This window comes from Engystomops pustulosus, chromosome 3 (assembly GCF_040894005.1).
Source record: "Engystomops pustulosus chromosome 3, aEngPut4.maternal, whole genome shotgun sequence".
NCBI lineage: Eukaryota > Metazoa > Chordata > Amphibia > Anura > Leptodactylidae > Engystomops > Engystomops pustulosus.
In genome coordinates this window covers 168345212-168369676 of record NC_092413.1, presented here as the reverse complement: position 1 = coordinate 168369676, position 24465 = coordinate 168345212, and the positions used below count along the sequence as shown (strand labels likewise).

The window sequence follows — 24465 nt, the reverse complement described above, 5'->3', positions numbered from 1 at the left end:
ACTTAAATGTCTCAATAAATGCTCAGGACTTCATCTCTGTCTAGATAATGGACGGCTCAATTCCTTTTCCTTGTTAATGGATTCTCATCTGCTTTTCAGCAGCCTTGTGCTTAAACCCTTGAAAATAATGACCTGTTGGCAAACATTCTTGACCTGGATCACCCCCCACACACACACGAAATCTTTTCAGTTTTAATTCTAGGACTGACGATGCTGTCAAGAGACAACTTCTCTAACAAGAAGTTGTCTTAATTGACAATGTATTTTATTAGGAATGGTTCCTATTTGTGCGGCTGTGGAAGAACAAGTAAATGATAGTTAGGATTTGAGCGTTCTGTAAGGATAGTGACCTGAAGCTTTACACTTTACTCTAGCCACATGTCAACATTGAAGCTGAATATTCAAATCTTTTTTTTTTCCTTTAAGTTCAACAAAACTTTTTGTTTTTGCATTAACATTTTTGGAAAGATGAAACTAATATCATCTTATGTTCTCCATGGGCCTGGTCTAAAGTATCCACTTCACTCCTTTTATTACGAGCAGAGAGTTGATAAGTTAGAATTCACGGTTGGAATGTCTAGAATGAAGCTATAGGGAGCTAATATGATAGAGGGTTGATATCTATTCTTTTCAACTTATATGTGGTCTAAAGACAACATTTTACCACCTCAGCTGTGATTGTTTTACTACATCCTTTTTTCCCCACAAAACATCAAGTTTAGAGCATCTTTTCTCAGATCTAGATGTAGTGATCCCCTGTTACCTTCTAAAAATTCTCATTGTCAAAGCTGTGTGTCAATAAATGGGTTGGTACTGTCAGTACTGGTAAAGCATAACCGTAAAGTTACTTGACAAAATACAGTTGGAGAGAGCTTTTGTCAACAATTCTAACAATACCTTTATCACGCTTCTGGCGTCTTCCTATCCTGAGATATAGGGCTAATAGTTATATGAGGGTATCTGTAAAATACTCTCAGCTTTTCCTGAAATGGGCAGGACTTCCTGGTTGCTGCATCAGCTAAGGGCAGTGATGCCAATAGCACTCAGGATATTCACATGAACGTGCACAAACATCTCAGCAAATGAGGACACAGAATCAGTGTTACTGCTTGTACAGAGATCTAGTACAGAGCAAGGCAGCAAAGAGGCAGAGCACTGGAGCTCTGCATCATGCAGTAATACCACAAAGAAAAAGATATATTAAAACATGTCCAACTACACTATAATACACTTGCATAGGAATAAGAAGATGAACACATGGCAGTATCACAGTATGTATGTATATATAATGTATATAGACACACACAAGCACACCTTTCCAGAAGACCACTTGCCTTTATACTCTATGGAAGCTGCCTCCTATCTGCAGACCACCACTCTCCTGTGCAAAGACATCTACTCAAAGAGGTTGCACTGTCTATACACTGCTGTGTGTGCAGAATCTGATGCCATTCATTAGAACTGATTGAGAGCCTATATTTCTACTATATTCAAACTTTCTAAAACACCATTCCTGGTATGTAATTGGATGACCTGAAGCATGTGATTAGTCACATGCTTATGACATCACTGCAGGGCCTGGAGCTTTTACATCATTGAGCGTGCATGTGCTAGTAACCCCTCCCAACAACATCCACCCACCCTCCTCTCCTCCATCTAACTATGGATTCCTAGGGCAACCAACCAACCAAAGACACCCGGGGGACAAGGTAACACCCCTGCTATCTGACAGCTGCAGATAACCTATGGGTGTAAATTAGAGAATTGCTTATTTTGGGTTAGTGCAGCACTAAGCATAAAGTTGCTGCGAAAGTTAAGTCAAAAACTTTATATGTAAAAGAGCCTTAACTAGTCATGGCGACAGTTCTGTACTTTACCTAGACATGCTTTCACCATCAGAGCAAAAGTCCTCTCCTCCTCACATCACTCCCGACCCTCCAAAAAGTCTTAGACATGTGCCGAAGCACCTCTAATCTCCCTTCCTATTCCTGATCGGGAAGTATGCACTGCCTCTTAAATGTCACATGTACTGCCAAGTGGAACGCATTGAGAAACCGAGCAGCGGTTAAGGAGGGGGCGGGCAAATGCGCACTGGTTTTCCTGAAGTCAGAAATAAAGGAAGAATGTAGAATGTGGAGAGTTGGGATGAGCTGGAAGGAGTGGGAGATGGTGACTCAAACTTAAAGGTTGCATTTCTAGGCCATGATACATGACCAGGTAAAATACAGAATGGCCCCTCGGTCTAGTTAGGGCTCATTTACATATAAATATTGATTTCCTGATACTATGATGTCTCTACTGAGAGGGCAGTTTAATATGCTAAAATAGTTTTGACAGGTTCCCTTTATTCATAAATTTCTTCGGAGTATGAGAACAGAACCAAAAGTTCTAGTAAACTCTGCTCCATATTTGTTGTATTATAGGAGGTACTTTGTTTAATTATGGAATGTGTGACGGGAGCTGATTGATCTTCTTTACTGTATTTCCAGAGGGGAAACCTCAATTGAAGCCTGGAAGCAGAGGATCATGGTGAAACACAGGCCGTGTGCTGGTCAGATTTCATGGACTGACCACGGAGGACTGGAGTCCAACCATCATAGTGATGTATGATATATGCACTCACTAGTGTCCTCACGCAACAGCATTGCCAAATTGTAACCATGATGTAACCATTTTGGCGCTCCTGTTTAGCAGGGAAGAAGGGACTCCGTGCATTTATCACTATGTTGGTCGGAGTCCAGTCCTTGATGATTCATGGGCAGACCATGGTTGTGTGCTTCTAGCCTAAGTTTATAAATTCAGCGTAAGTTTTTTTTAGTTACTATCGACCCCCACATTTAAGCAACTTCAATAGTTACATTTGCAACAAATATTTGTCTTGAGTGAGTTAAAGGGGTAACATTTCAGAGGAAATAGAAGAATCTTCTCTACCCGTTGCTTTTTGGTAACATAAAGTTTCTGCTGGTTCTATCCCTATTCCTAATTCTTTCCTGTGGAATGAGAACTGAAGTGTGAGCCTCATGGCATAAAAGTTTATTTTAATCATTATGGTGCCAATCACTTCATGTATTAGGTAATTGTTGATCTAGTACCAAATATATTCCATTCGGGGAAACAAGAAAAGCTCCTTGAATATGTGCGGCACCTTGTGATAAGCTATGAATGTACAAAAATAAATAGCTTGAAACCCTTAGACATAAACCATTTACATTACATCCCCGGCTTTTCTTGCTGTGCTGACAGTGCTCAACACAAATATTTACAGCTAATTGCTGGTATTTCACTATCAAAAGCCGCTTGGTATGGCACATTGTTATACCATCAGAAGGTTTTCTTCTTGATTGATTTGCTTTAGTCACATAATTTGTCATTTCAGAGCCAAGAAGGTGTCTGATGAAATAATGTGTATTCTGAGGTATCCCAGAGAAGAAGAAAACCTTCTTACACTACCCAAAGCTCATTACACAAGGAGGAGGGGTTGTAATTGCTTGGTTTTATGTTGTTACGGGTCACAAATTATGACATTAAACAAAAGTTCTGTACCGCTTAGTTTTGCTTCTTTTTAGGTTTCTACTGCTTCAAATTAAAGGAATTTCTCTGTATTATCTGGATTGTATAAGCTTCTCAGAATCCATTTTACTCTTGCCCATAGCCTAATTTCAGACCCTTTTTCTTCTTTTATAGAATCCTCCCTTTCAGAATCAATTGGACGAGATTGATCCCCAGAGAATGTACTATAGAAAAATACAACATATACTTGCAACAGACTAGTAAAAAGTGCTACATCATGTACAAACACATAGGCCTGTATATACTCGAAGTAAAAAAACATCCCCTCACTCGAAATTATGTTTGTATTGACATTAACCCCTTAACAACTTGGCCCTTTTACCTTTTTTTTTTTTTTTTTATCTAATTTTTGCTCCCAATCTTCAAACATGTGCTAACTTTTTATTTTTCATGTCCAGAGCTGTGTTAGGGCTTATTTTCTATTTAACAAATTGTACCTTCAAGTGACAGTATTTAATATTTAATTCTGTGTACTAGGAATTGGGGGGGAAAAAAAATCCAAATGTGAAATTGGCGAAAAAGCACATTTGCGCTGTTTTCTTGTGGGCTCTGTATTTATGCCTAGGGAAACAGGGGGGTGGGGGTGGGGGGCATGTGAACTTTTACTATTATTTTTCAGACCCCCAATGGTACTTTGTCTGATTCATCCTATCATATACAGAAAAAGACAGTTTAAATTTATTATCCAGTAATGTCAAACAAACCTTTCAGTAGGAATGTAATTTTTAGTTGGTAACCGGTCCCAAAAGATTATGATATGCTGGTTTTAATAAAGCATTTCAAATCATCCCAGTAGTTTATAAAACTTTATTTCACATTGCCTGGCTCCCTGCCAGCAGCATGTGGCATGTGAGTCCCCAGGGAGGTGGCAGGTGCAGCCTAGCCTGTGTTGGTCTTTTCTCCTCCAAACTCATCCAGCTCCCTCACCCCACCCCACTTCTTGTCATGTGCATTGAGCAGGCAGGGGAGGGAGGGGGATGGTGCAGAGTAGAGAAAGAATGCATGAGGAAACAGGCACTCACAGGCAGTAGCTGCCCCTCCCCAGGGACGCACCACACACTAGAGGCAGAAAGCCAGGTAATGTGAAATAAACTATTATAAAGTACTAAACTGATTCAGAATGCCAACAAAGGCATTTTTAAGATTATTTGGAACCTATTGGAACCTGTCAAGAGCTAAACATTACATTGCTGATGACAGGTTCACTTTAACCTTTATCAGCCTTATTAAATAGATTTAACTTGGCCCTTCTTATTGTCGTCTTGTTTTAGCTGTAATATTATGAATGTTTTATACCATTGTGCTACTTCAGATAACTGCATACAACACTGGTCAATATTTGAACGTCTGGGAGCTGTGGGCGATTGTGAATAAATTGTGTTGGACAAGGATTTAGCAGGTATTTAGAACTTTTGTTCTTCTCTTTCAGGGATTCGGTAAACATCAAAGCTGGATTAGAACATCTGGTAAGTTCTACATTTCTCTTGAACATTTGCATCATCTTTGATATCTGCATTCCAAATGAACACTTTTCAATGAGCTATGAATACCTTGAATTGAGAAAGTCAACGATTTCCCTAAGGGTTCGCTTACCATTATTATGTGATGGGACTTACTCTTTCATTTAGTTTATCATCTCAAGGGAATATTAATTTTTTTTTTAAATTACCTTTTTTATTTTGATGTACAGATGAAATGAAAGCGGAAACACAATGATTGGATTGATGATTGTTTTAATTATCAGCAATAAGAAAAAAAAATGTTTTGCTGTAGAATTTTGGCACGGCAGTATCTGAAGGGAACAAATGTACTCTACACACATATTGCATGCATAAATAATATGACTAGAGACAAGATGGGTGTTTTTGACTTTATATTATAAGGATCTAATATATCTCTGTTCAGTGGCGTAACTAGAAGTCTGTGCCAGGCTCCGACTATAATGTATGGTTTATAGTAATAGTCTTCTCATATGGGAAAGTGACACCATAGGCCCCCTAAACCTCTTGGGCCCGGGTGCGACCGCACCCTCTGCACCCCCCAAGTTACGCCCCTTTCTCGGTTGACATGCCTGTCTTATTGAATACTCCTAAGGAAACAAAGTGCTGCAACTTTTCAGCAAAAAGGTTGATATTGTTTGTGTATTGAGAAATTCTGTAATTTCATCTGTAAATTCATCACTGTTTTGTAGATGTCTGTTTGCTGTCATACAGTAGGAAGACTGTGGTCCCTTGTCATGTGATGTCACACAGGTCATGGCTTGTTATATCACTCAGCTCTGATTACTCTGTGATACTAACGAGCTGTACACCTGTGTGACGTCACGTGACTTGAGATCAGTTTTTATCCACAGGAAGTAAACGATGAAGCTTCCTGTTGAATGTCAGCAAGCAGAGATTTAGAAAACCAAGAGTAATTGATAAAGAAGGTGTATTGGAAAATTTTGAACTTTTCAATACACAAACAATATCAATTATTTGCTGAAAATGAAAATTTCCAAGCTGTTTGGAAAATTTATAAATAAATGTAACTTTGCAAGCCGTAATTTTTCATGTTAATTGGATGCATCACTATAATGTCTGACCATTTCCAAGCAGTGTCCCAATGCCAATAGTTTTTTTTTTTTTTTAATATATATATTTTCATGTAGCCAAATGTAAAAGATATTTCTCCTGACTCTATTTTAAACATGCACACTTGGCACAGTTGAGTATGCATGCTTATTTCATGTATGGCCCAGTTTGAACCTGCGTGATTATCTTTTGTGACTAAAACGATAATAACGGCAGTCTAATGGATTCAGTAAATTTCTATTTCATTGATTTCAATGGGCTTTTAATGGCTTCTGTAGTGACTTTTAGCACCACTACCATTAGTGCTTCCATTATCAAAGTGGCAAATTGTATGGAAGGTGCATAACTATATTTTCTCATCAAATAAGCCTAATAGACACTGAAGGAAATAATTAAGAGTTCATTGAATAGACATATGCATAGATCTGTTAGACTAACACTTCTGTTGTAGCTGAATGCAGAGGTCCGAACAGCAGTGTACATAATTCTGGAACTTATAATCAGGCATCTGACATGGGGATTCCTATTTCTGTTAAAATCTGCCCCTAGAGAAAACCCGGTTGGCCCTCTCAACATTTCTTTTACCAATTTAATTTAGGATCATAACTGGAGAAGAGTGGACCCAAACTTTATGTATGGGTTCGGGTAGGTCCCGCACATACTGCTGGCCAAACAGCCAATCGGGCAAATTGAAGTCCCTTGGCAACGAGCCATGGCTAGGATTGGCCAGAGGTGTCTCCTTCGACAATTTTCCTGATTGGCTGTTGAGCTGCTAATCTGGCAATATGTCTGGGTCCGGGTCATTTATAATCATTTTTGATTGCAGATTTTCTGGGAAGAACCATATACTCATTGACTTATTTTCAGTTTATCTGCAAAATAAAAGTTTATTTAAAGGAAACCTACCACCACAAATCTACCTATAAAGGTAGATCGGGTGGTAGGTGAATCAATGGGACGTGAGGATAGCCCTTTTAAGGGCTAATCCTCACGTCCCCGCACTGTTTTGTAAACTTTTATTACCATAATATGTTAATTTATTTATGCGGCTACTGGGGCGTGGAGTAGCCGCATCTGAGGTTACACGAGGCGGCTACTCCACGCCCCGGTAGCCACTTTTCCCCTCCTACTCACCATGTTCGGCGCGCAGCAGCTCGTAGCTGCGCGCCCTCGTCCGCCGATCCTGCCGTCTGCGCATGCGCAGAACAGCAGGCCCGCGCCTGCGCGGTCACTGCTCCGAAGCCGGGGCTGCGCAGGCGCGGGCCTGCTGTTCTGCGCATGCGCAGACGGCAGGATCGGCGGACGAGGGCGCGCAGCTACGAGCAGCTGCGCGCCGAACATGGTGAGTAGGAGGGGTAAAGTGGCTACCGGGGCGTGGAGTAGCCGCCTCGTGTAACCTCAGATGCGGCTACTCCACGCCCCAGTAGCCGCATAAGTAAATTAACATATTAGGGTAATAAAAGTTTACAAAACAGTGCGGGGACGTGAGGATTAGCCCTTAAAAGGGCTATCCTCACGTCCCATTGATCCACCTACCACCCGATCTACCTTTATAGGTAGATTTGTGGTGGTAGGTGCCCTTTAATGTAAAATTTTTCCAGTTTGCAGAAAATAATTTGCCAAAAAAAATTGTATTTTTACAGTGGCTTCTACATTTATCTTTACACTAAAACGAAGTGTCCCATTTGGAATAATCCTTCCATAAATGAGAAACTATTTAAAATTTATATTGTTTTTCAAACATATCCCCACTATCGTGACTTTATTGTCAAAAGGGCATAGGGAAATGGGTTGTCCATTGGGGTGCAACATGTACATATCGTTAAAGGGGGTTTGAAAAAAAATAAATCTAAGTCAATGCAACCTAACTAATCCTGCAGCCACTGGTGATCCCTGAGTCCTGTACTTGGCTGCTGCAGTCCTCTTCATAATGTATCATAATCCCGGTAATTCTTTATATTTGCCTTTTTTTCCCTTCCACTTTTTATGATTTATTCTTCCGATACTCCTGTGATCTCATTGCCCTGGCAATTATGTAGCAGAACATTCCTGACCTTTTTGTCCTTGTGGGTAAGGAACGCTGTTGTGCCGTTGTAAGTAATGTAGAGTAATCTATCATTAATAGCTTGCGGTTTATTAAGAGATAACTGTAGGTTCTCCCGTTGTTTCTTGTTAATCAATACTTGCAAATGTATTTCAGTGCCAGCAATTTCCAGGCTGATTTATTTTGTCTGTTTGTTTAAAAGAGCACATAAATGTAGATGATTCTAATAGGATGGCCACATTTCTTTCCACATAAAACCTAATCTAAATGAAGGGATGATGTCCAGACCCCCGCTGAATAATTTCAGTGTCTTACAAAGTAAATGAGAAATGAGCGGTTATATGGCCTTGTAAGAGATTTGCTGGAACGGTTAAAATTTGTAAGTGCTGAAGGTAATTGGTTGTCATTTAATATATGGCCGCTATGAAGAGCGCTATGGAAATGTAATCATTTCTGATGAATCCCTGTGATGTCAGTAATGCTGGCCTGCATTGAAATGCACAATTATTTCAATGATTCCTGTATTTGATGTAACACGTATGATGACCTAAAATGGGTGGTTTATGATACCAGCTTATATACAGTTTTATGTCATAGTCTAGGCATCTAGAATCAACTCAATAAAGCAGCATTAACATTGTAATGCAATGATTATTTTGGGTGCTACATAGGGGCTTAAGTTATTTTTTATAACTTCTTCCTTATAGCTCCTCCTCTGGTTAAAAATGAACACAGGAATTTCAAGGGATCTGTATTCTGACTGCTCTATTTTTTCCTTCTCCTCCTATAAATGGTTCCTAAATTTAAAAAAATTAATTTGTATATTAAATGATTTTTTTATGATGATGATTCAATAGACTTATGAAAGCATAGTAAATGAACAATGATTATTGAGCATTAATAATACATAATGTATACACTATACATTTATGTGTGGGCATATATGTGTGTGTATAAATATATAAATAATACAACCCTTAATCTGCAGGTATATTACATACATGAATTCATTGTTTTTTTAGGGATATAAATTCTTTAAGAGAAAAATGCTAACCTGTTCTGTTTAATGTGAACAGGCGTGCCCGGCACAATATTGGATTAGATCGCTGCCCCGGGGAAGTCTTCAAGGGCGGCGATTGGTGTGATTTTTGTTCATGTATTACAATGTATAATACAATCCCCAAATCCTGTCATATTGTAGTATGGAAGTATATGGTAGGATTAATCAGACAGTCTAGGGTTAAAGTTCCCTAGGGGGCTAAAAAATATTTAAAAAAAAAAGCGCTGAGGTACTTAATTTTAACATAAAAAACTGGGAAAACGTATAAGCCTAAAGTGGAAAATGCATTGGTCACAGCCTACACCCAGTATACAGCCAGCCAGCACATGCCCCCCCCCAGTAAATAGCCAGCCCCGGCCCCCTAGTATATAGCCAGCAGCCCATGCCCCCTAGTATATAGCCAGCAGCCCATGCCCCCTAGTATATAGCCAGCAGCCCATGCCCCCTAGTATATAGCCAGCAGCCCATGCCCCTTTGTATATAGCCAGCAGCCCATGCCCCCTAGTATATAGCCAGCAGCCCATGCCCCCTAGTATATAGCCAGCAGCCCATGCCCCCTAGTATATAGCCAGCAGCCCATGCCCCCTAGTATATAGCCAGCAGCCCATGCCCCCTAGTATATAGCCAGCAGCCCATGCCCCCTAGTATATAGCCAGCAGCCCATGCCCCCTAGTATATAGCCAGCAGCCCATGCCCCCTAGTATATAGCCAGCAGCCCATGTCCCCTAGTATAAAACCAGCAGCCCATGTCCCCTAGTATAAAACCAGCAGCCCCCTACCTCCTAGTATATATACAAGAACCCCCTTGCCTCATTAGTATATAGCCAGTGCCTGCCCCCCTTTTATATAGCAGCCCCCTATGCCCAGCCTATTAAAAGAAACCTCTATACTCACCTTTTCTGAAGCCCCCTGCAGCTCCTTTTCTATTTTATGAAGCTCCACGTCAGCCGCTTGTGTGCAACGCAGCCAGGTTTTTTTTTTCATAGACTATAAGCATACTTTTTTGTACTGCAGAACTCGGCTTATACTCGAGTATATACGGTAAATATAAATAAACTGTAAAAATGTAGGGAATTGCTGCATCCCAAAATGTCCGATCTATTAAAATATAATAACTGTTTTACAGCTGTACAGTCCTTAAAATGGTAGCATTCAAAACGTCATCAAGCATCACAAAAAAAAATTACACCACCCACAGCTCTGTAAACCCAAGTACGAAAAGGTTATTAGCGCCAGAAGATGGCGAAATGAAGAATTTTTTGGTATGGGAGGTTTTAATCTTTGTAAATGTAAGAAGACATTATAAAACCTGTATAACTTTGGCATCCCCATGATCACACAGACCCAAAGAAGTAGAAATGTACTTGGGGGCGCACAGTGAAAGTCGTAAAATCCAAGCCCACAAGAAATTGTGCAAATGCATTTTCACCCATTTCACTGGTTTTGGAACTTTTTTCTCTCTTCCCAGTACACAGCATGGAATATTAAATACTGTTACTACGAAGTGCAATTTGTTATGCAGAAAACAAGCTGCCACATAGCTCTCTACATGGCAAAATAAAAATGTTATGGATTATTGAAGGTGGGGAGTGGAAAATTAAAACTCAAAAATGAAAAATGGCCTGGTCATTAAGGGGTCAATTTGCATTGTCTTAAGAGAAATATTCTTTGACTTGGTTAGTATTAGTACAGAATCATTGCATATACATTGCATGTAATGTTTAAGTCAAAGCTGAAATTGTATTGCATTGCTCAGTTGAGTTGGGTTCATAGAAAATACAGGCAGTCCCCGGGTTACGTACAAGATAGGGAACGGAGGTTTGTTCTTAAGTTGAATTTATATGCAAGTCAAAACTGTATATTTTATAATTGTAGATCCAGACAAAAAAATTTTGGCCCCAGTGACAATTGGAGTTTAAGCATTTTACATCTTCCCTAACGTATAAAACATAACTTTTATTGCTACCATAGAAGGCTATAATATTGATATAATAATTAGAAAAATAGTTTATATGGTTGAAAAAAAGACACATATCTGTCAAGTTCAACCAAGGAAGACAAGGGATTGGATGAGGAACAGATTAATATTTCCTTCTATTGTACCAATAAAAGTTATGTTGTAAGGGCAAAAGTAGATAAACTAGGATTCGGTTGTAAGGGATAGGGTAGATATAAATACACTGAAACCAAAGAGCCCATATGGGTTAATGTGTATTTACCCCTACTACCCTATAGGGCCACTTGGTTTTCTCTTGTGTAATATTTATAAGTAAAATATAATACTGAACAGGCACTAAAAAGCAAGGCGTGCCGGGAAAATGCAGCATATAATAAGAATGAAATACATCATATTTAGTAATTCAAAGTAATCTGTGTGTGTGTAAATAAAGAAAAAAAATAATTATATATATAATTTTTTTTTTCTTTATTTACACACGCGCACACACACACTCACTCATATAATGGTTAAAGACTATAAACAGAAATTCCACCCTTGTGATAAAAGATAACAGGAAAGACATCTGTTCAGTCAGGAATTATTTAAAATAGAATTCTCTTATGTATGTGAAATATGGATTTTACAGTATATGAAAAAAAATAATGAAATGGGGGTGAGGGGGGGGGGGTTGGGGGGGGGGAGAAAAAAACTTCTCGCCTAAACAAAAACTGGGCAGCAGAACAGACATGTTTTCAGGAAAAAAAAAAATCTGTGAGCATGTGCAATATTAAACATTCTGTTATAGTGCCGTTTAACTGTTATGATTTCTAGACCCGTATGTGCGATTATGAAAAAAAAACAGAAAAAGGATAAAAAGAAACATTATGTTTTTTGTCTTATGGAACCTATGCCAATATCTTTTGCTCAAACATATTAAACTTTAAACATTAAATAAACTATCCATCTGCGTGCAGACGCCAGTGTCTTTAACTTGGGGTAGACTTTATCGGGAGTTCAAGGAAGCTTTGTTTCTGTGTTTACAGACGTTTGACTTGTATTTATTTCTTTTACAGTTTTAGACTTGTATGTCAAATACAATGAGCATACAATGACATCAATTTCCTAGTTCTGTTACATTGTTGAATATGCTAGAAATTTGAGCTTGGTTTTTGTCCTCCTTACTATGCATTCCTTCACCTCTTTACGGTGTTAAGGTGCTACAACTTACAAATCAGCTGTAATTCTTTGATCTTGTGGGAGTTTTCTGGCCTAAAAAGCAGGAAAAAGTAGTAGTTACTGGCGCCTGGGAACGAATTGCGCCCCCCCTCTCTTATGCCACCTCCATACCAAGTAGGCATGACAGGGCATGGAGCAGGATCCTGGCACAGGTTACAGCAGAGTTCTACACCAGACAGGACCTTGTCTGAGCCTTTGAATAAATCCGGTGGAGCAAAGTGTGCCCTTCTTGATAAATTCCCTTGTGAATCTATATATGCTATCTATCGATTTATTTATCTTTCATAATCTATCTCTTATATTCTATTTATCTGTATCCTATGAATTCCGACCAAATGGAAGCAATGAACTTCATCGAGCACTGTGTTAAATTTATTATTAAAAATATGTATGTATAGTACTATGGTCAGCTGGCGTGTTCAATCCTCAACACTAGATCTTACTCAGATAGAAATCTGTTTCTCTATTTAGTAAATAACATAATGGAACTTAGTAAACTTTGATGATTTGTGTCAATCAATTTAATTCGTTTTTCACAAACAATGTTTATTGGGGGTCTGTTATATGGTTTGAGCCATTTGAGTCCTTCCAGAGTACCAAAAGTATAAGTTTGTCACCCATTCTTGATTTATGTCATGTGAATGTGAGTTGTAGAAAAGTTTTGAAGTTTGTAAGTCTCAAGGGAGACATTGAATCCTAAAAATATAAATAAAAATACAGATAATAGGTAAACTCACTAAAGTGTTGTCACCTCATCATAGACCATGATGGATGCATTTCCCTGATTCTTATGATTGGTAGATAGCAAATTTGTATTAAAATACTTACATTGGAGAGCATATAAGAACAGTGATTTAATATAATTTGTTCACACTTACAAAACATTAGCATTTCTTCTAACAAATAAAGTGAGTCTGGTGAAAAAGACGAGATTATATGTGTTTTTAATTGCTGACTAGATTAAAGGCATAAAAACCACAGTTCACATTAACCACAATGTGGATGAGATGTTGCGAAGTTTCATCCAATTGCTGCATCAAAAAACCTGCAAGAACCTGCGGCACTATTCATTTCTTTTAATTTTGAGTGTATCACAAGTAAAGCCTTCGAAAAACATGTTAGGTTCTCAGCACCACACTCTATTGGCAAATTTTGTGGTCTATTATCTCTTTTTCATTATGCATTGCTTTGTTTTTCTGGATGGTCACTAAACAGCCCTTAAGGTTGGATTTAACATATTTGGGTTGATTCATCCAGTTTTATTTGTTTGTATTTTATCATAAATTAAGGAATATTTTATTCAGTCTTTGTACTGTTTGAAAAAGAATATGTAGAAATAGGAATGTTGATAGAAAATTGATAAATTATTGCATATTTCCCGCATTGGTGACTTGGTGGTCCCCTTTTTTTCAGCTGCAGGAGTCACATACCCATGCAGGTTAATCACTTGCCCTTGGGGGGGGGGGCTACTAGAGTGGTAGGGAATTTACCAGATTCACATTTGTCGCTATAAATAATTTTCTTTCTGTTCTTAGTAAAACCCCTTTAATACATTACATGGGTTTCCCCTTCAAAGTACATAAAATCACCTGTTTTGGCTGCAGTTTGCAGCTTTGAACACCTATTATATGAACTCCCATAACATTATCAGATGTCGCATATGCTGTTGAAAAACATATCCCGGGCAGAAATGCAAGGAGGAAAAAAAAAATTCGATTGAAGCAAGATTTCTCAGTTGCCAGATATTTAGAATATGTTTTTTTATTTATTTTGTGACCTTTCTGAATAATTTTGTGCCGTCCCGCTTCTGTTTATTGCTCTTTTCCGCCTTAATTTACTTTGACTCCAGACTTCCATTCTTAACAAGCGCATATGTACATGAGGCTCCTCATAAAGCGCGAGCGGTTATTCGAGCAAACAGCCATAATACAAAAACATGTCAGAAAGAAAGTGTATTATTTTCTTTGGCACCAGCAAAAAAGAATTGCACTTGGAAATGTTGTTCCCCATTGCACCAGTGGTTTGTACGTAATTTCAGTAATTTGATCGTCGCTGATGAAAAGCTGACAAGATTTCCACAGCGCCCCATTAGATAAAAGCAGCATGAAACCACAGGTTAATCTGCAAACAGATTTCCATGCTTATTACTCTAATGATTCCATCATATTTGATGTCGCAGGCAGCAAGCCGCGGCTCGGCAGCAGCAGTGTGTGCTCCATTTTGATCTTTCTACTCATTAAATGATGTAGTAATTTGACTGACCTCTGACCAGGTGCATATCTATCCATAATTGCATGTCATTCTGACGGGGAAATTACTTTAGAGAAACCAAAGTATTCATCCTGCTTCCCAAGTCAAAAAACTAACAAAAGAAATATTGCATTAATTTTCAAATGATGATATTACATTTAGTGCCTGGGCCCCATATATCAAAATCTGGAAACTGCTCAGTTACTATATGCGCTTAATCTTAATGGTATCTCTGGATGTCAAGGGCATGCAGGAAATTAAATCGGAAAGTGCAGATAGACCTAAGAAGACATTATCTCTTGATGATTGCAGTTTTGATAGGTATTTCAGTGAATTTCATTTTCACAGAATGGTAGAAGATGAGTTAGCCAGCAGATTTTCTCATTTTTCTTCCACATGATTTATGTGAGTTGAGTATAAAACTTTTTATGGGGAAGCAGTTACTGAAGATGAGAGGTAAATTAATGCACTGGGTTTCCATCTCGGCTCCATACACAAATGTCAGAGCTGTACGTACGTAATGGCTGCCATCATTATTCAGAGTTGTTTACATTCAAAATATGTAATGAAATCTGTTCAGAATAATGAGGGAAATAAAAGTTTAGAAAATTGTAAAGGTCATGAAGTTTGAGAAATGATGCAATGCTTCCAAAATAACATTTAGGCAATATAAATTACATTATTATGCACCAAGTCTGCATTATGGAGACATGAAGATGAAGTGCTTTGGACTAGTAAAATGCTGTTAGCGCTCTCTGAAGTATGAGAATGTGTAAAATATTTCTGATTTTCATATTCTCTGGATTTTTATTTTTTTTGTGTGCATAAAAGCAAAGAAGTTTATCTCCTAACCGCGATAGCGTCTTCAGCTTTAAATCTCACCCAGAACGATTCGGCCAAGATGTCGGTGTAACCTAATTTCTTCCACTAATTGACGTGACTTGGCGAAGCTTTCTGTCCGCTAAGTTTATTTGGCTTGGTAATATTTTTTTTTTCCGTTTGTTTGGAGATGATGTCTAACAGAGGCAATAATTCCTCATCCTCCTTGATTCTGGTTGCTTAGGATACATGACGGAGGATGTTTTTGTTTGTGGAGTTGATGGCATTTCAGCTATTACACTGAGGATGTGCTGACCCTCATATAAAGAAGTAGATGCTCCTTTTTGTGAATAGGAGCAGAGCCATATACTTATGTAACGTGCACTTTTTGCTTTTGGCTGTGTTAGTTGCAATCTGTATTTGATGAGCAATGGGACAATTTATCTTAATTGGGATGAACTTGGAAGATTACTGCTGTTCCCTGTAGAAAATTCGATGAGGCTCTTGCACAGATGTAGACACTTTTGTTTGGATAAGTCCACAATGATTGTTTTTGTTGATTATCTATGACATAAGGATCATTTTGCGAAACATTGTGGTCGCTTGATTATTCCCAGGATTAAGCATCGCATGGCGACCTTAAATAACGCAAAGCATGTACAACATCTCTTATGAAAAGTAAGATAGTATGCAGCCATATAACATGCAATAAGTACATTTTACCCAAAGTTTTTTTTTTCTTCTTGTGAGAACATAAAATAACGTCTATAACTTATTGCCGTAGGGAATCAAAAAGATGCAATGAAGCCAAAATCCTGTTACTCCAAGCCATTACTGTTTGTGCAGTGATTTACTGAACATAAGATTACAAGCTTATCCATATATCCAGGATACATAAATTTCATGGACTTTTCCTCACTTGCATTCGTCTTCATATTACAAACAGCATTACTTGCGGGACCCAGAAATCTAGATTAAAGTTGCTATTTATCTTTAGGATTTTGTTTCCTATAAATACGTCTTGCTATATCCTAACAAGTAGTACTACCGTATGTACTATCCATTTGATACAAACACTGATGGCTGACCTGATATTAGATGACTATTATTTTACCAGATGAGGCCTCATGCATGTGTGCATTTTGGGGTCCCTTTTTATAACCATATAGCAGGCTCCGTGGCACTATATGACCCCTCTGCTCCCCAAATGTCATGTTTTTCTTTAGGACCAATGTTCACCACCTCAGCCTCGTGGTTGACTTAAAAGGGTTAAATGTAATCTTATTACTGTATGAATGTATCTTCTCCTTAACAATAAAGTGAGCTGTTCAATAGTTCCATTTATATGACATTACCATTACAGTCAGCCCTTTGAGGGCAACTACAAATTGGCACATGTTATTAAATAACCTGAGACTCCGCCACGACCAGTATGTGCCCCTACAGTAGCCAATAGTAACAGTGCCACCACATAATAGCAAATAGTCTCCTTGCCGCTTTTAGTTAAGTCACAGTGTCAACCGGTGGCCAGCATTTTTGGGGCTCCAATAGTCACAATTGCCCCTTTTAGCCAAGTCACAGTTCCAACCCCCTCCCCCCCACTACCATATATTTCCCTTCTGTTAAAAATGCCACCTATCCTGCCGCCTCCTCTTTGCTGTTTGAAAAAACATACAAACAAAACATATACTCACCATTTTTCGGTTTAACTGAAGCAGCAGCAGGTGTTTTCTCTTCTGTGTGGCGTTGTATGTAACATTAACACTATAATCCTTCTGCTGGCTTATGAGCTGTGTCAGAAGCTGGAGTAATGAAATGCCCAAGGCAGCCCTCCCAGTAAAGAAATGCCCCATGCAGCAGCCTCTAATGAAATGCCCTGCTGCAGACCCCCTAGTGATGAAATGCCAGATGCCCCCCCCCCCCCAGAGAATGAAATGCCCTGTAGGCCGCCCCGAGAATGAAATTCCCTGCGCCCCTCCCTCCCGAGAATTAAATGCCCTGCACGCCCCCCCCTCCCCCCCCCCCATAAAATGAAATGCCTGATGCAGCCCCTTGGTGTATAAAAATAATAAACTTGCATATTGACCTTCCAACGCTCCCTTAAACTCTTCTTCACTTTTAACAGAGCAGGCGGAGACGCATCCATGTGCTCTGCCCAACGACGCAAACTATTACATGGCAGTGATGTAATTCCACAGCATTTTAATTGTTTCTTTTACTTAACCTGGCACCCTGCCACAAGCTTGTGGTGGATCAGGGGAGCAGGTGAGGGAGGAGAAATAGTGAGGAGAAATTGCTATTCCTACCTGGGGAACTACCCTCTCCATTAGTTAGGAGATTTATCTTTTTCAAAGCAGGGAACAATATATGCAGGAATACAGAGATTCAGGTGCTGAGGACATGACCTTTGTGCTTCAACTGCCTCATTAGCATACAGATTAAAGTGGGAACAGAAATACCTCCCTATTCTCTCCCGATATTCCAGGACAAAAATTAGTTCATGTAGGATTTGGGAATGCTTAGTCTGTAAATGTAGAAAATCTAGAATTGTGATTTTGTTTATAAAAATCAACATTTCCATTTTAGGCTAAATTGCGTCTCCTCACTCCCCATGTCTTGGAGATAACTGGATAACTGGTCTGGCATAGTCAGCACTGATTGGGCAGTGTCAGTTGAGTTAATACCTACTGCTAACACCCAGTTGTCAATTTAATAAGAAATAAATGACACTGAGACAGGATTGTTATTTCATAAAGAAAACGCGTAAAAAAAAAAAAGGAAAAGCAGAGTTAAAACAAGAGCGAACGGGTTGTTTTTTTAAAATGGCGCACAGTTTTGTGCCTGTTTACATTTCTCAGGGAGGGCAGTCAAAGGGGTTGTACCATGTTTGCATGTTAGCAATCTGGAGAAGGAAGATCCCATTCCTACTAATCGTTGGAGTGGCAGGTCACGCATGTGCCCAGCCACTTCTTTCAAATGTATCTGAGTGTCGGAAAGTGCCAAGGAGCGCCCACAGCTATCTACAACAATCACATACACTGAACAGTATTGGACAGCACTGTGGCTGAGTGAGTAGCACTTCTGCCTTTCAGTGCTGGGATCCTGGGTTCAATTTCCACCCAGGTCAACATCAGCAAACAGTTTGTATGTTCTCTCCGTGTTTGCGTGGGTCTCCTCCGGGTTTACTCCCATAATCCAAAAACATACTAGTGAGCCCCATGGGGACAGGGACCGATTTGGCAAGCTTTGTGCAGCGCTGTGTAATCTGTAGGTGCTATATAAATAAAGAATTATTATTATTATTAATAGGGGTGCTGTAGATGGTCGAGTGCTGTAATCAGCAATTTCCTAAACTATACTTATAATAGTCTTTATGCAGCTCTATCAAATTCAGTAGCTCTTTACAGATTATGGGGAACAAATAAAATAAGACATTAGAGTATTATTATTGCCATATGAAACAGTAGGAATGAGGGCACAAGAGCTTACAGTTTATGGTCTACGCATGCTTAACCTGCTGTCCATCAATTAGTGAGAACGGGACCTTCATAGCCAGGGTTCAGTTCTTGTGAGCAATGCGGGTCCTAGCAGTCAGACCCTTGCTGATCCGCATTTTATCCTCTATTCTGTGGATAGGCTATGTATACAGTATGGATATTCTCTTGAATAGTGATTTTTATTTACAGTTTTCTATTTTTTTTTTATGTGGGTTTTTGTTCTCCTTCTTGTGTTACAATTTGTTTAATTTTTTGCTCTTTATATTAAAGGATTATGATAGTTACAGGCTATTAACCACTTCTTTATTTCATTCTAATGTTCAGTTAACATTGAGATTTTGTGAATAGTACAAGAACAATGAGTGAAGAGAGCCTAGACCGCAGCTCAGCCCTTATAGTGTGTCTTTAAGGAAATCTGAGGATTAAACAATAGACTGCAAAACACCCTGTGTTCGTTTGTCCAAATTTAGAATAGTTGTAATGTACTGAAATGAAAGTTCTCCTAAAAGTATGCATTCTTTCCCCGTGCCTGGAAGAGGAAACAGGATTTTCTTGGGCTGAGATAAGTAGCTGTTGACTCGAGCTCTCTAGACGTTAAGGGCTGTTGATAGATCAGCAACAAGTGCCTGTTTACTTAGGGAAACTGTGTGAGTGAGAGCTCTCACTTTGCCATGTTAATTGTTAAGAAAACATGTCAAGAAGAGCTGCGCCATTCAACACATTTAGGGCCAATGCACACGGGCGCACGTGAGTGCAGGAGAATGCTTCCATTAAGTCTCTGTTATCTCAAACGCTTTCATAATGTATTACCAAATGTGTCCATAACCGTTATTTCACCATTTTTTTGCATAATATGTTACATTTCCTATAACAATACAAGCGGTCCGCTACTTAAGAACACTCGACTTACATACGACCCCTAGTTACAAATGGACCTCTGGATATTGGTAATTTATTGTACTTTAGTCCTAGGCTACAATAATCAGCTGTAAGAGTTATCAAATGTGTCTGTAATGAAGCTTTAGTGTTAATATTGATTCTTATGACAATACAACATTTTTAAAAGACCAAAAAAGTTCTGGCTGGGATTACAATGATAAAATATACAGTTCCGACTTACATACAAACTCAACTTAAGAACAAACCTACAGACCCTATCATGTATGTAACCCGGGGACTGCCTGTACTGTAAAAATGGAATTCCTGCCACCCCAAGTATATCCGCTACTAACGGGCTAAACCGTTTGTGTTTTCTTGCAATACCATTTTTTACTATATTATTTTACAAACACAACCAAAACAGGATGCATGTGTATAAGGCACTTTATGTTGTGTTTTTTTGACCAAACCACAAAATGCATTTTTGTATAAAAACCCTGCAGTTTTACGCAGAAAATCAAAACAAAAAAAAAATGTGCCTCACTAATTTCAGAGGAATTTTGTAATAATACAGAAAACTAGTATGAAAATGAAAACTGCATTGAGATATAATAAATATAGATTTAGTTATTGTTTTGAATATAGGCTTTTTATAAGCTTTAAAGACATTCCCTGTCAGTTTTCCAAATATCCGTTATTTTTTTTTTTTTTTTTAGAAAATTAAGTTTTTATCCTTGTGCAAGTCGGCTTCTAGATTTCACCTGGGGCATAGCCAAATCTTCTGCAACTGTTTTCCTCTTCTTACCCCTCCATACAGTGGGTATGTAAAGTACTTAGACCACTTAAAATGTTTCACTCTTTGTTTCATTGCAGACAATTGGTAAGATCAAAAAAATTTTTATTTTGCTCATTAGTGTACACTCTGAAGCTAACCTTGACAGCAAAAATATCTACATTTCTCATTTTTTTCTAATTTATTAAACAGGAAAACTTAAATAGCACATGGTCATAAGTATTCAGACCTTTTTCTCAGTATTGAGTAGAAGCAGCTTTTGAGCTAGTACAGCCATCAGTCTTCTTGGGAATGATGCAACAAGTTTTTTCACACCTGGATTTGGGGATCCTCTGCCTCTTCCTTGCAGATTCTTTCCAGCTCCCTCAGGTTGGATGGTGAACATTGGTGGAAGCCATTTTCAAGACTATGAGATGCTAAATTGGGTTCAGGTCAGGGCTCTGGCTGGGCCAGTCAGGAATGTTCAGAGTTTTTTCTGAAGCCTTTGCTTTGTTATTTTAGCTTTGTGCTTAGGGCCATCGTCTTGTTGAAACGTGAACCTTCTGCCCAGTCTGAGGTCCAGAGCACTTAGGATGGAGTTTTAATCCAGGATAGGTATCTTTCCTTCAATTGCTACCAGTCGTCCTGTCCCTGCAGCTGAAAAACACCCCAGTAACATGATGCTGCCACCAACATGTTTCACTGTTGGGATTGTATTTGGCAGGTGACGAAAACTGCTTGGTTTTCTCCATATATACCACCAAAAAGTTCACCTCATCAGACCAGAGAATCTTCGGATAAGTATGGAAGTTGTTCATGTGTGTTTTTGCAAACTGTATGCAGCTTTTGTATGTCTTGACCTGAGCAGAGGCTTCTATCGGCAGACTGCCATAAAGCCCAGACTGGTGGAGTGATAGTTGACTTTGTGGAACTGTTGATGAGCTACTGCATCTATGTAGCTCATCAACAGTAATCTCTGGGTTCTCACTAAGGCTTTTCTCCCTCAATTGCTCAGTTTGGCTGAACGGTCAGATCGAGGAAAAGTTGTGGCTGTCCCAAACTTCTACATTCTTCTAGGATTATGGAGGCCACTTTGCTCTCAGTGCTGTGGAAATTATTTTGTGACCTCGGCCAGATTTGTGCCTTGCCACAAATCCTTTCCTAATGAAGTCCAATCAGTTCTATTAAACACAGCTGGAGTCCAATGAAGGAGTAGGACCATCTCAAGGAGGATCAGATGGAAATGGATAGAATGTGAGCTAAATGTGGGTGTTACATAAAAGGGTCTGAATACTTATGTCCCTGTAATTTTTAAGATTTTCTTGTTTAACCCCTTTGTGGCCAATGGTCATTGTTGTTTGAATGACCATTGACCATATGCTCTTCTTAAATTGACAATATCTCTGGAAAAGCTTTACATATCATAATTTACTTTGCTGACAAATGAGCCTTGGGATAGGATAGTTTTATTTGTTACATATTATTTTACTTATAAAATTTGCCAATAATTGACTACAAATGTGAAAAAATAAGCTTTTCACATTTAAGCTTTTTTTTTTTAAAAAAATATGTACAGCGTCATTCCATCAACCTTTCCCAGGTTAAGCTACAGGTGCAGAGGGTGCATGTACTTCTGCAAGATGAAAGTTTTTCCTGGAGCTTCTTCTACATTCTGCTTGCAGCTGCCTGGCTGGTGGGGGCACACTTGAAACAGGAAACTGTCCCCTTTAATATAACGTAAGTATTGTGTATGGATGCTCAACAGAAACAGAGATATCTACTTATAAATTTACAATTTGAAATAGCTGTTTAGAAAAATCTAAAATTTTAGTACAACTTTAAGGGTGAATATCTCTGGTTCTGTGATATCAGAATTGTGTTTCTAGGTGCCAAGGTTTAGGACATTTAAATATGTGAAGTTGGTTACTGTTATGTCATTTAGAAACATCATTTCTGCACAGGGCATGTGCGAAAAGGGCATTTATCTGTTTGGCAATCGTGAAGGGGTTAATAAATTAGCAAAAATATCTACATTTCAGGATTTTCTTCAAGATGGAGTTCAAAGTTTACATTAATGCGCAAAACTTTTTTTGATCTTACCAATTGGCTGCAATGAAACGATGAGTGAAAATGTACAGGGGTCTGAATACTTTCCATACCCACTGTAGCCATCCCTTCATACATTAATTAACACCCTCTATATAAATAAGGCCTCTAAAGAAGAAAACTGGTGCAGCCACACTAGCAGAGAATGGAGAAGTCCATATAAAGATAAACAGGATGTTCTCTAACATGAAAGATCACTAGAAAACGAGAATATCTGGAAAGCTTAAAAAGTGCCCTACACAATACTGTTTTCACATGTGGAATTATTTGGGAGCATTAATAAAAGAGAATCTGCCCTTTATAATATGGTTACAATACTGTACAAAATTTCCTTCATCTGCTAATTTTCATCTCCCTAATTTTCACACAGAATATATATTTGCATTTATTGCATTGACATAAATGCAAAAGTCACATCATCTTTGGTTGTCTTATGAGTGACCAAAGAGTCACATTTACATTGAAAATGTCACAAATATCTTTGAGCAAGTTGACAACAAACACGACTGAGAGTGCTGTGGTCACTTTCTTGGAAAGTGCAACACACTGGTTTGTAAATATGCAATACTTTGGCAATTACCTTGTATACTTTTTGGGATCTGGATCTTTTTGTACTTTTACTATGTTTATTCTGCTTGCTATTTGCTAATCATATTGCCATTATCTTTAGGCACACCATAACTTAACTGTATGTAGTGGTTGCCATACATGATGATAGCTGATTGGTGCTATTCTGGATTGCAGGCGTTTCTTCCCTTAGACCCTGTGGTCAGTACAGACTGCGGTGTCACAAATATCACAAATATCAGAGGAATAGATTGGCTACATGCCATAATAAATTACCTCCATTGATCTTATGTTTTTCTCTAACCATGTTTTTAATGTTATGTTATGTCCTGATAGCTGTATGTTTCTACATATTCAAATAAATTTCTGATATTGATGGCAACTATACTTTTTCATTATTTTAGGATTTGTTAGGTTCTGTATATACCAAGTATTGATTTATGGTACATGCGGGAGTCCGACATTGATGTACAAAATGTATTGGTTCTTCTGTAAAGGTCCATATGTTGTGACCAGACTATAGGACTAGTGTATGAGGAAAATCTATAAATGATTGGGTGGGGGGCATCTATTAAAACAATAAACATTTTATACTTGCCTCCTATGGTGCTGCTGGTGTCCTACCACCTGCTAGAGCATTAGTTTTGTTGTGTACCAGGCGTGCGGCAATGGACAGGAGAGCACCACCAGCCTTTGTAAACATATAAAGAGCCGGCAGTGATATACAGAGCTGCAAGTGAAAAGGAACGAGGAGATTGGCGAATATACGGTGTTAATTGTTTTTATCGCACCCTACTCAAGAAGTGTATAGCTTTTTTTAAAATCTTGGACAACTCCTTTAAGAACTTTGCTATCGGGCCTAATTTTTATGCAGTTTTTTTGTTTCCACTCACACACACTGAGAGAAGTGTATGCTTGTAAATATGTATTTTTCTTTATCGTACATTGTAATGTCTGGACAGGTTAATCATATCTGCAGGTAAAATAATAGTAATACCGAGCGCCATATAACATTTTCACATGTCACTTGGCGGTTTGTGTGAGCGCTGTTTTAATCATTTAGGTGTATATGCAAATTTGTGACATGGCTTTTCACAATAGAATGATCTCTGCTCTATCGGATTTGTGGGCGCATATGTAAAATATATGTGGC

The 24465-nt window shown here is 38.6% G+C and overlaps 1 protein-coding gene across 1 annotated transcript in view; it reads left to right on the top strand.

Moving 5' to 3' along the window:
• The window catches only part of RSRC1 (arginine and serine rich coiled-coil 1), a 202775-nt gene that overhangs the window by 61922 nt on the left and 116388 nt on the right, over positions 1 to 24465 (top strand). Inside the window, exon 5 of the mRNA XM_072142927.1 lies at positions 5000 to 5036. Within this exon, the coding sequence (XP_071999028.1) occupies positions 5000 to 5036 (37 nt within the window). The remainder of the gene's footprint in view (positions 1 to 4999; positions 5037 to 24465) is intronic.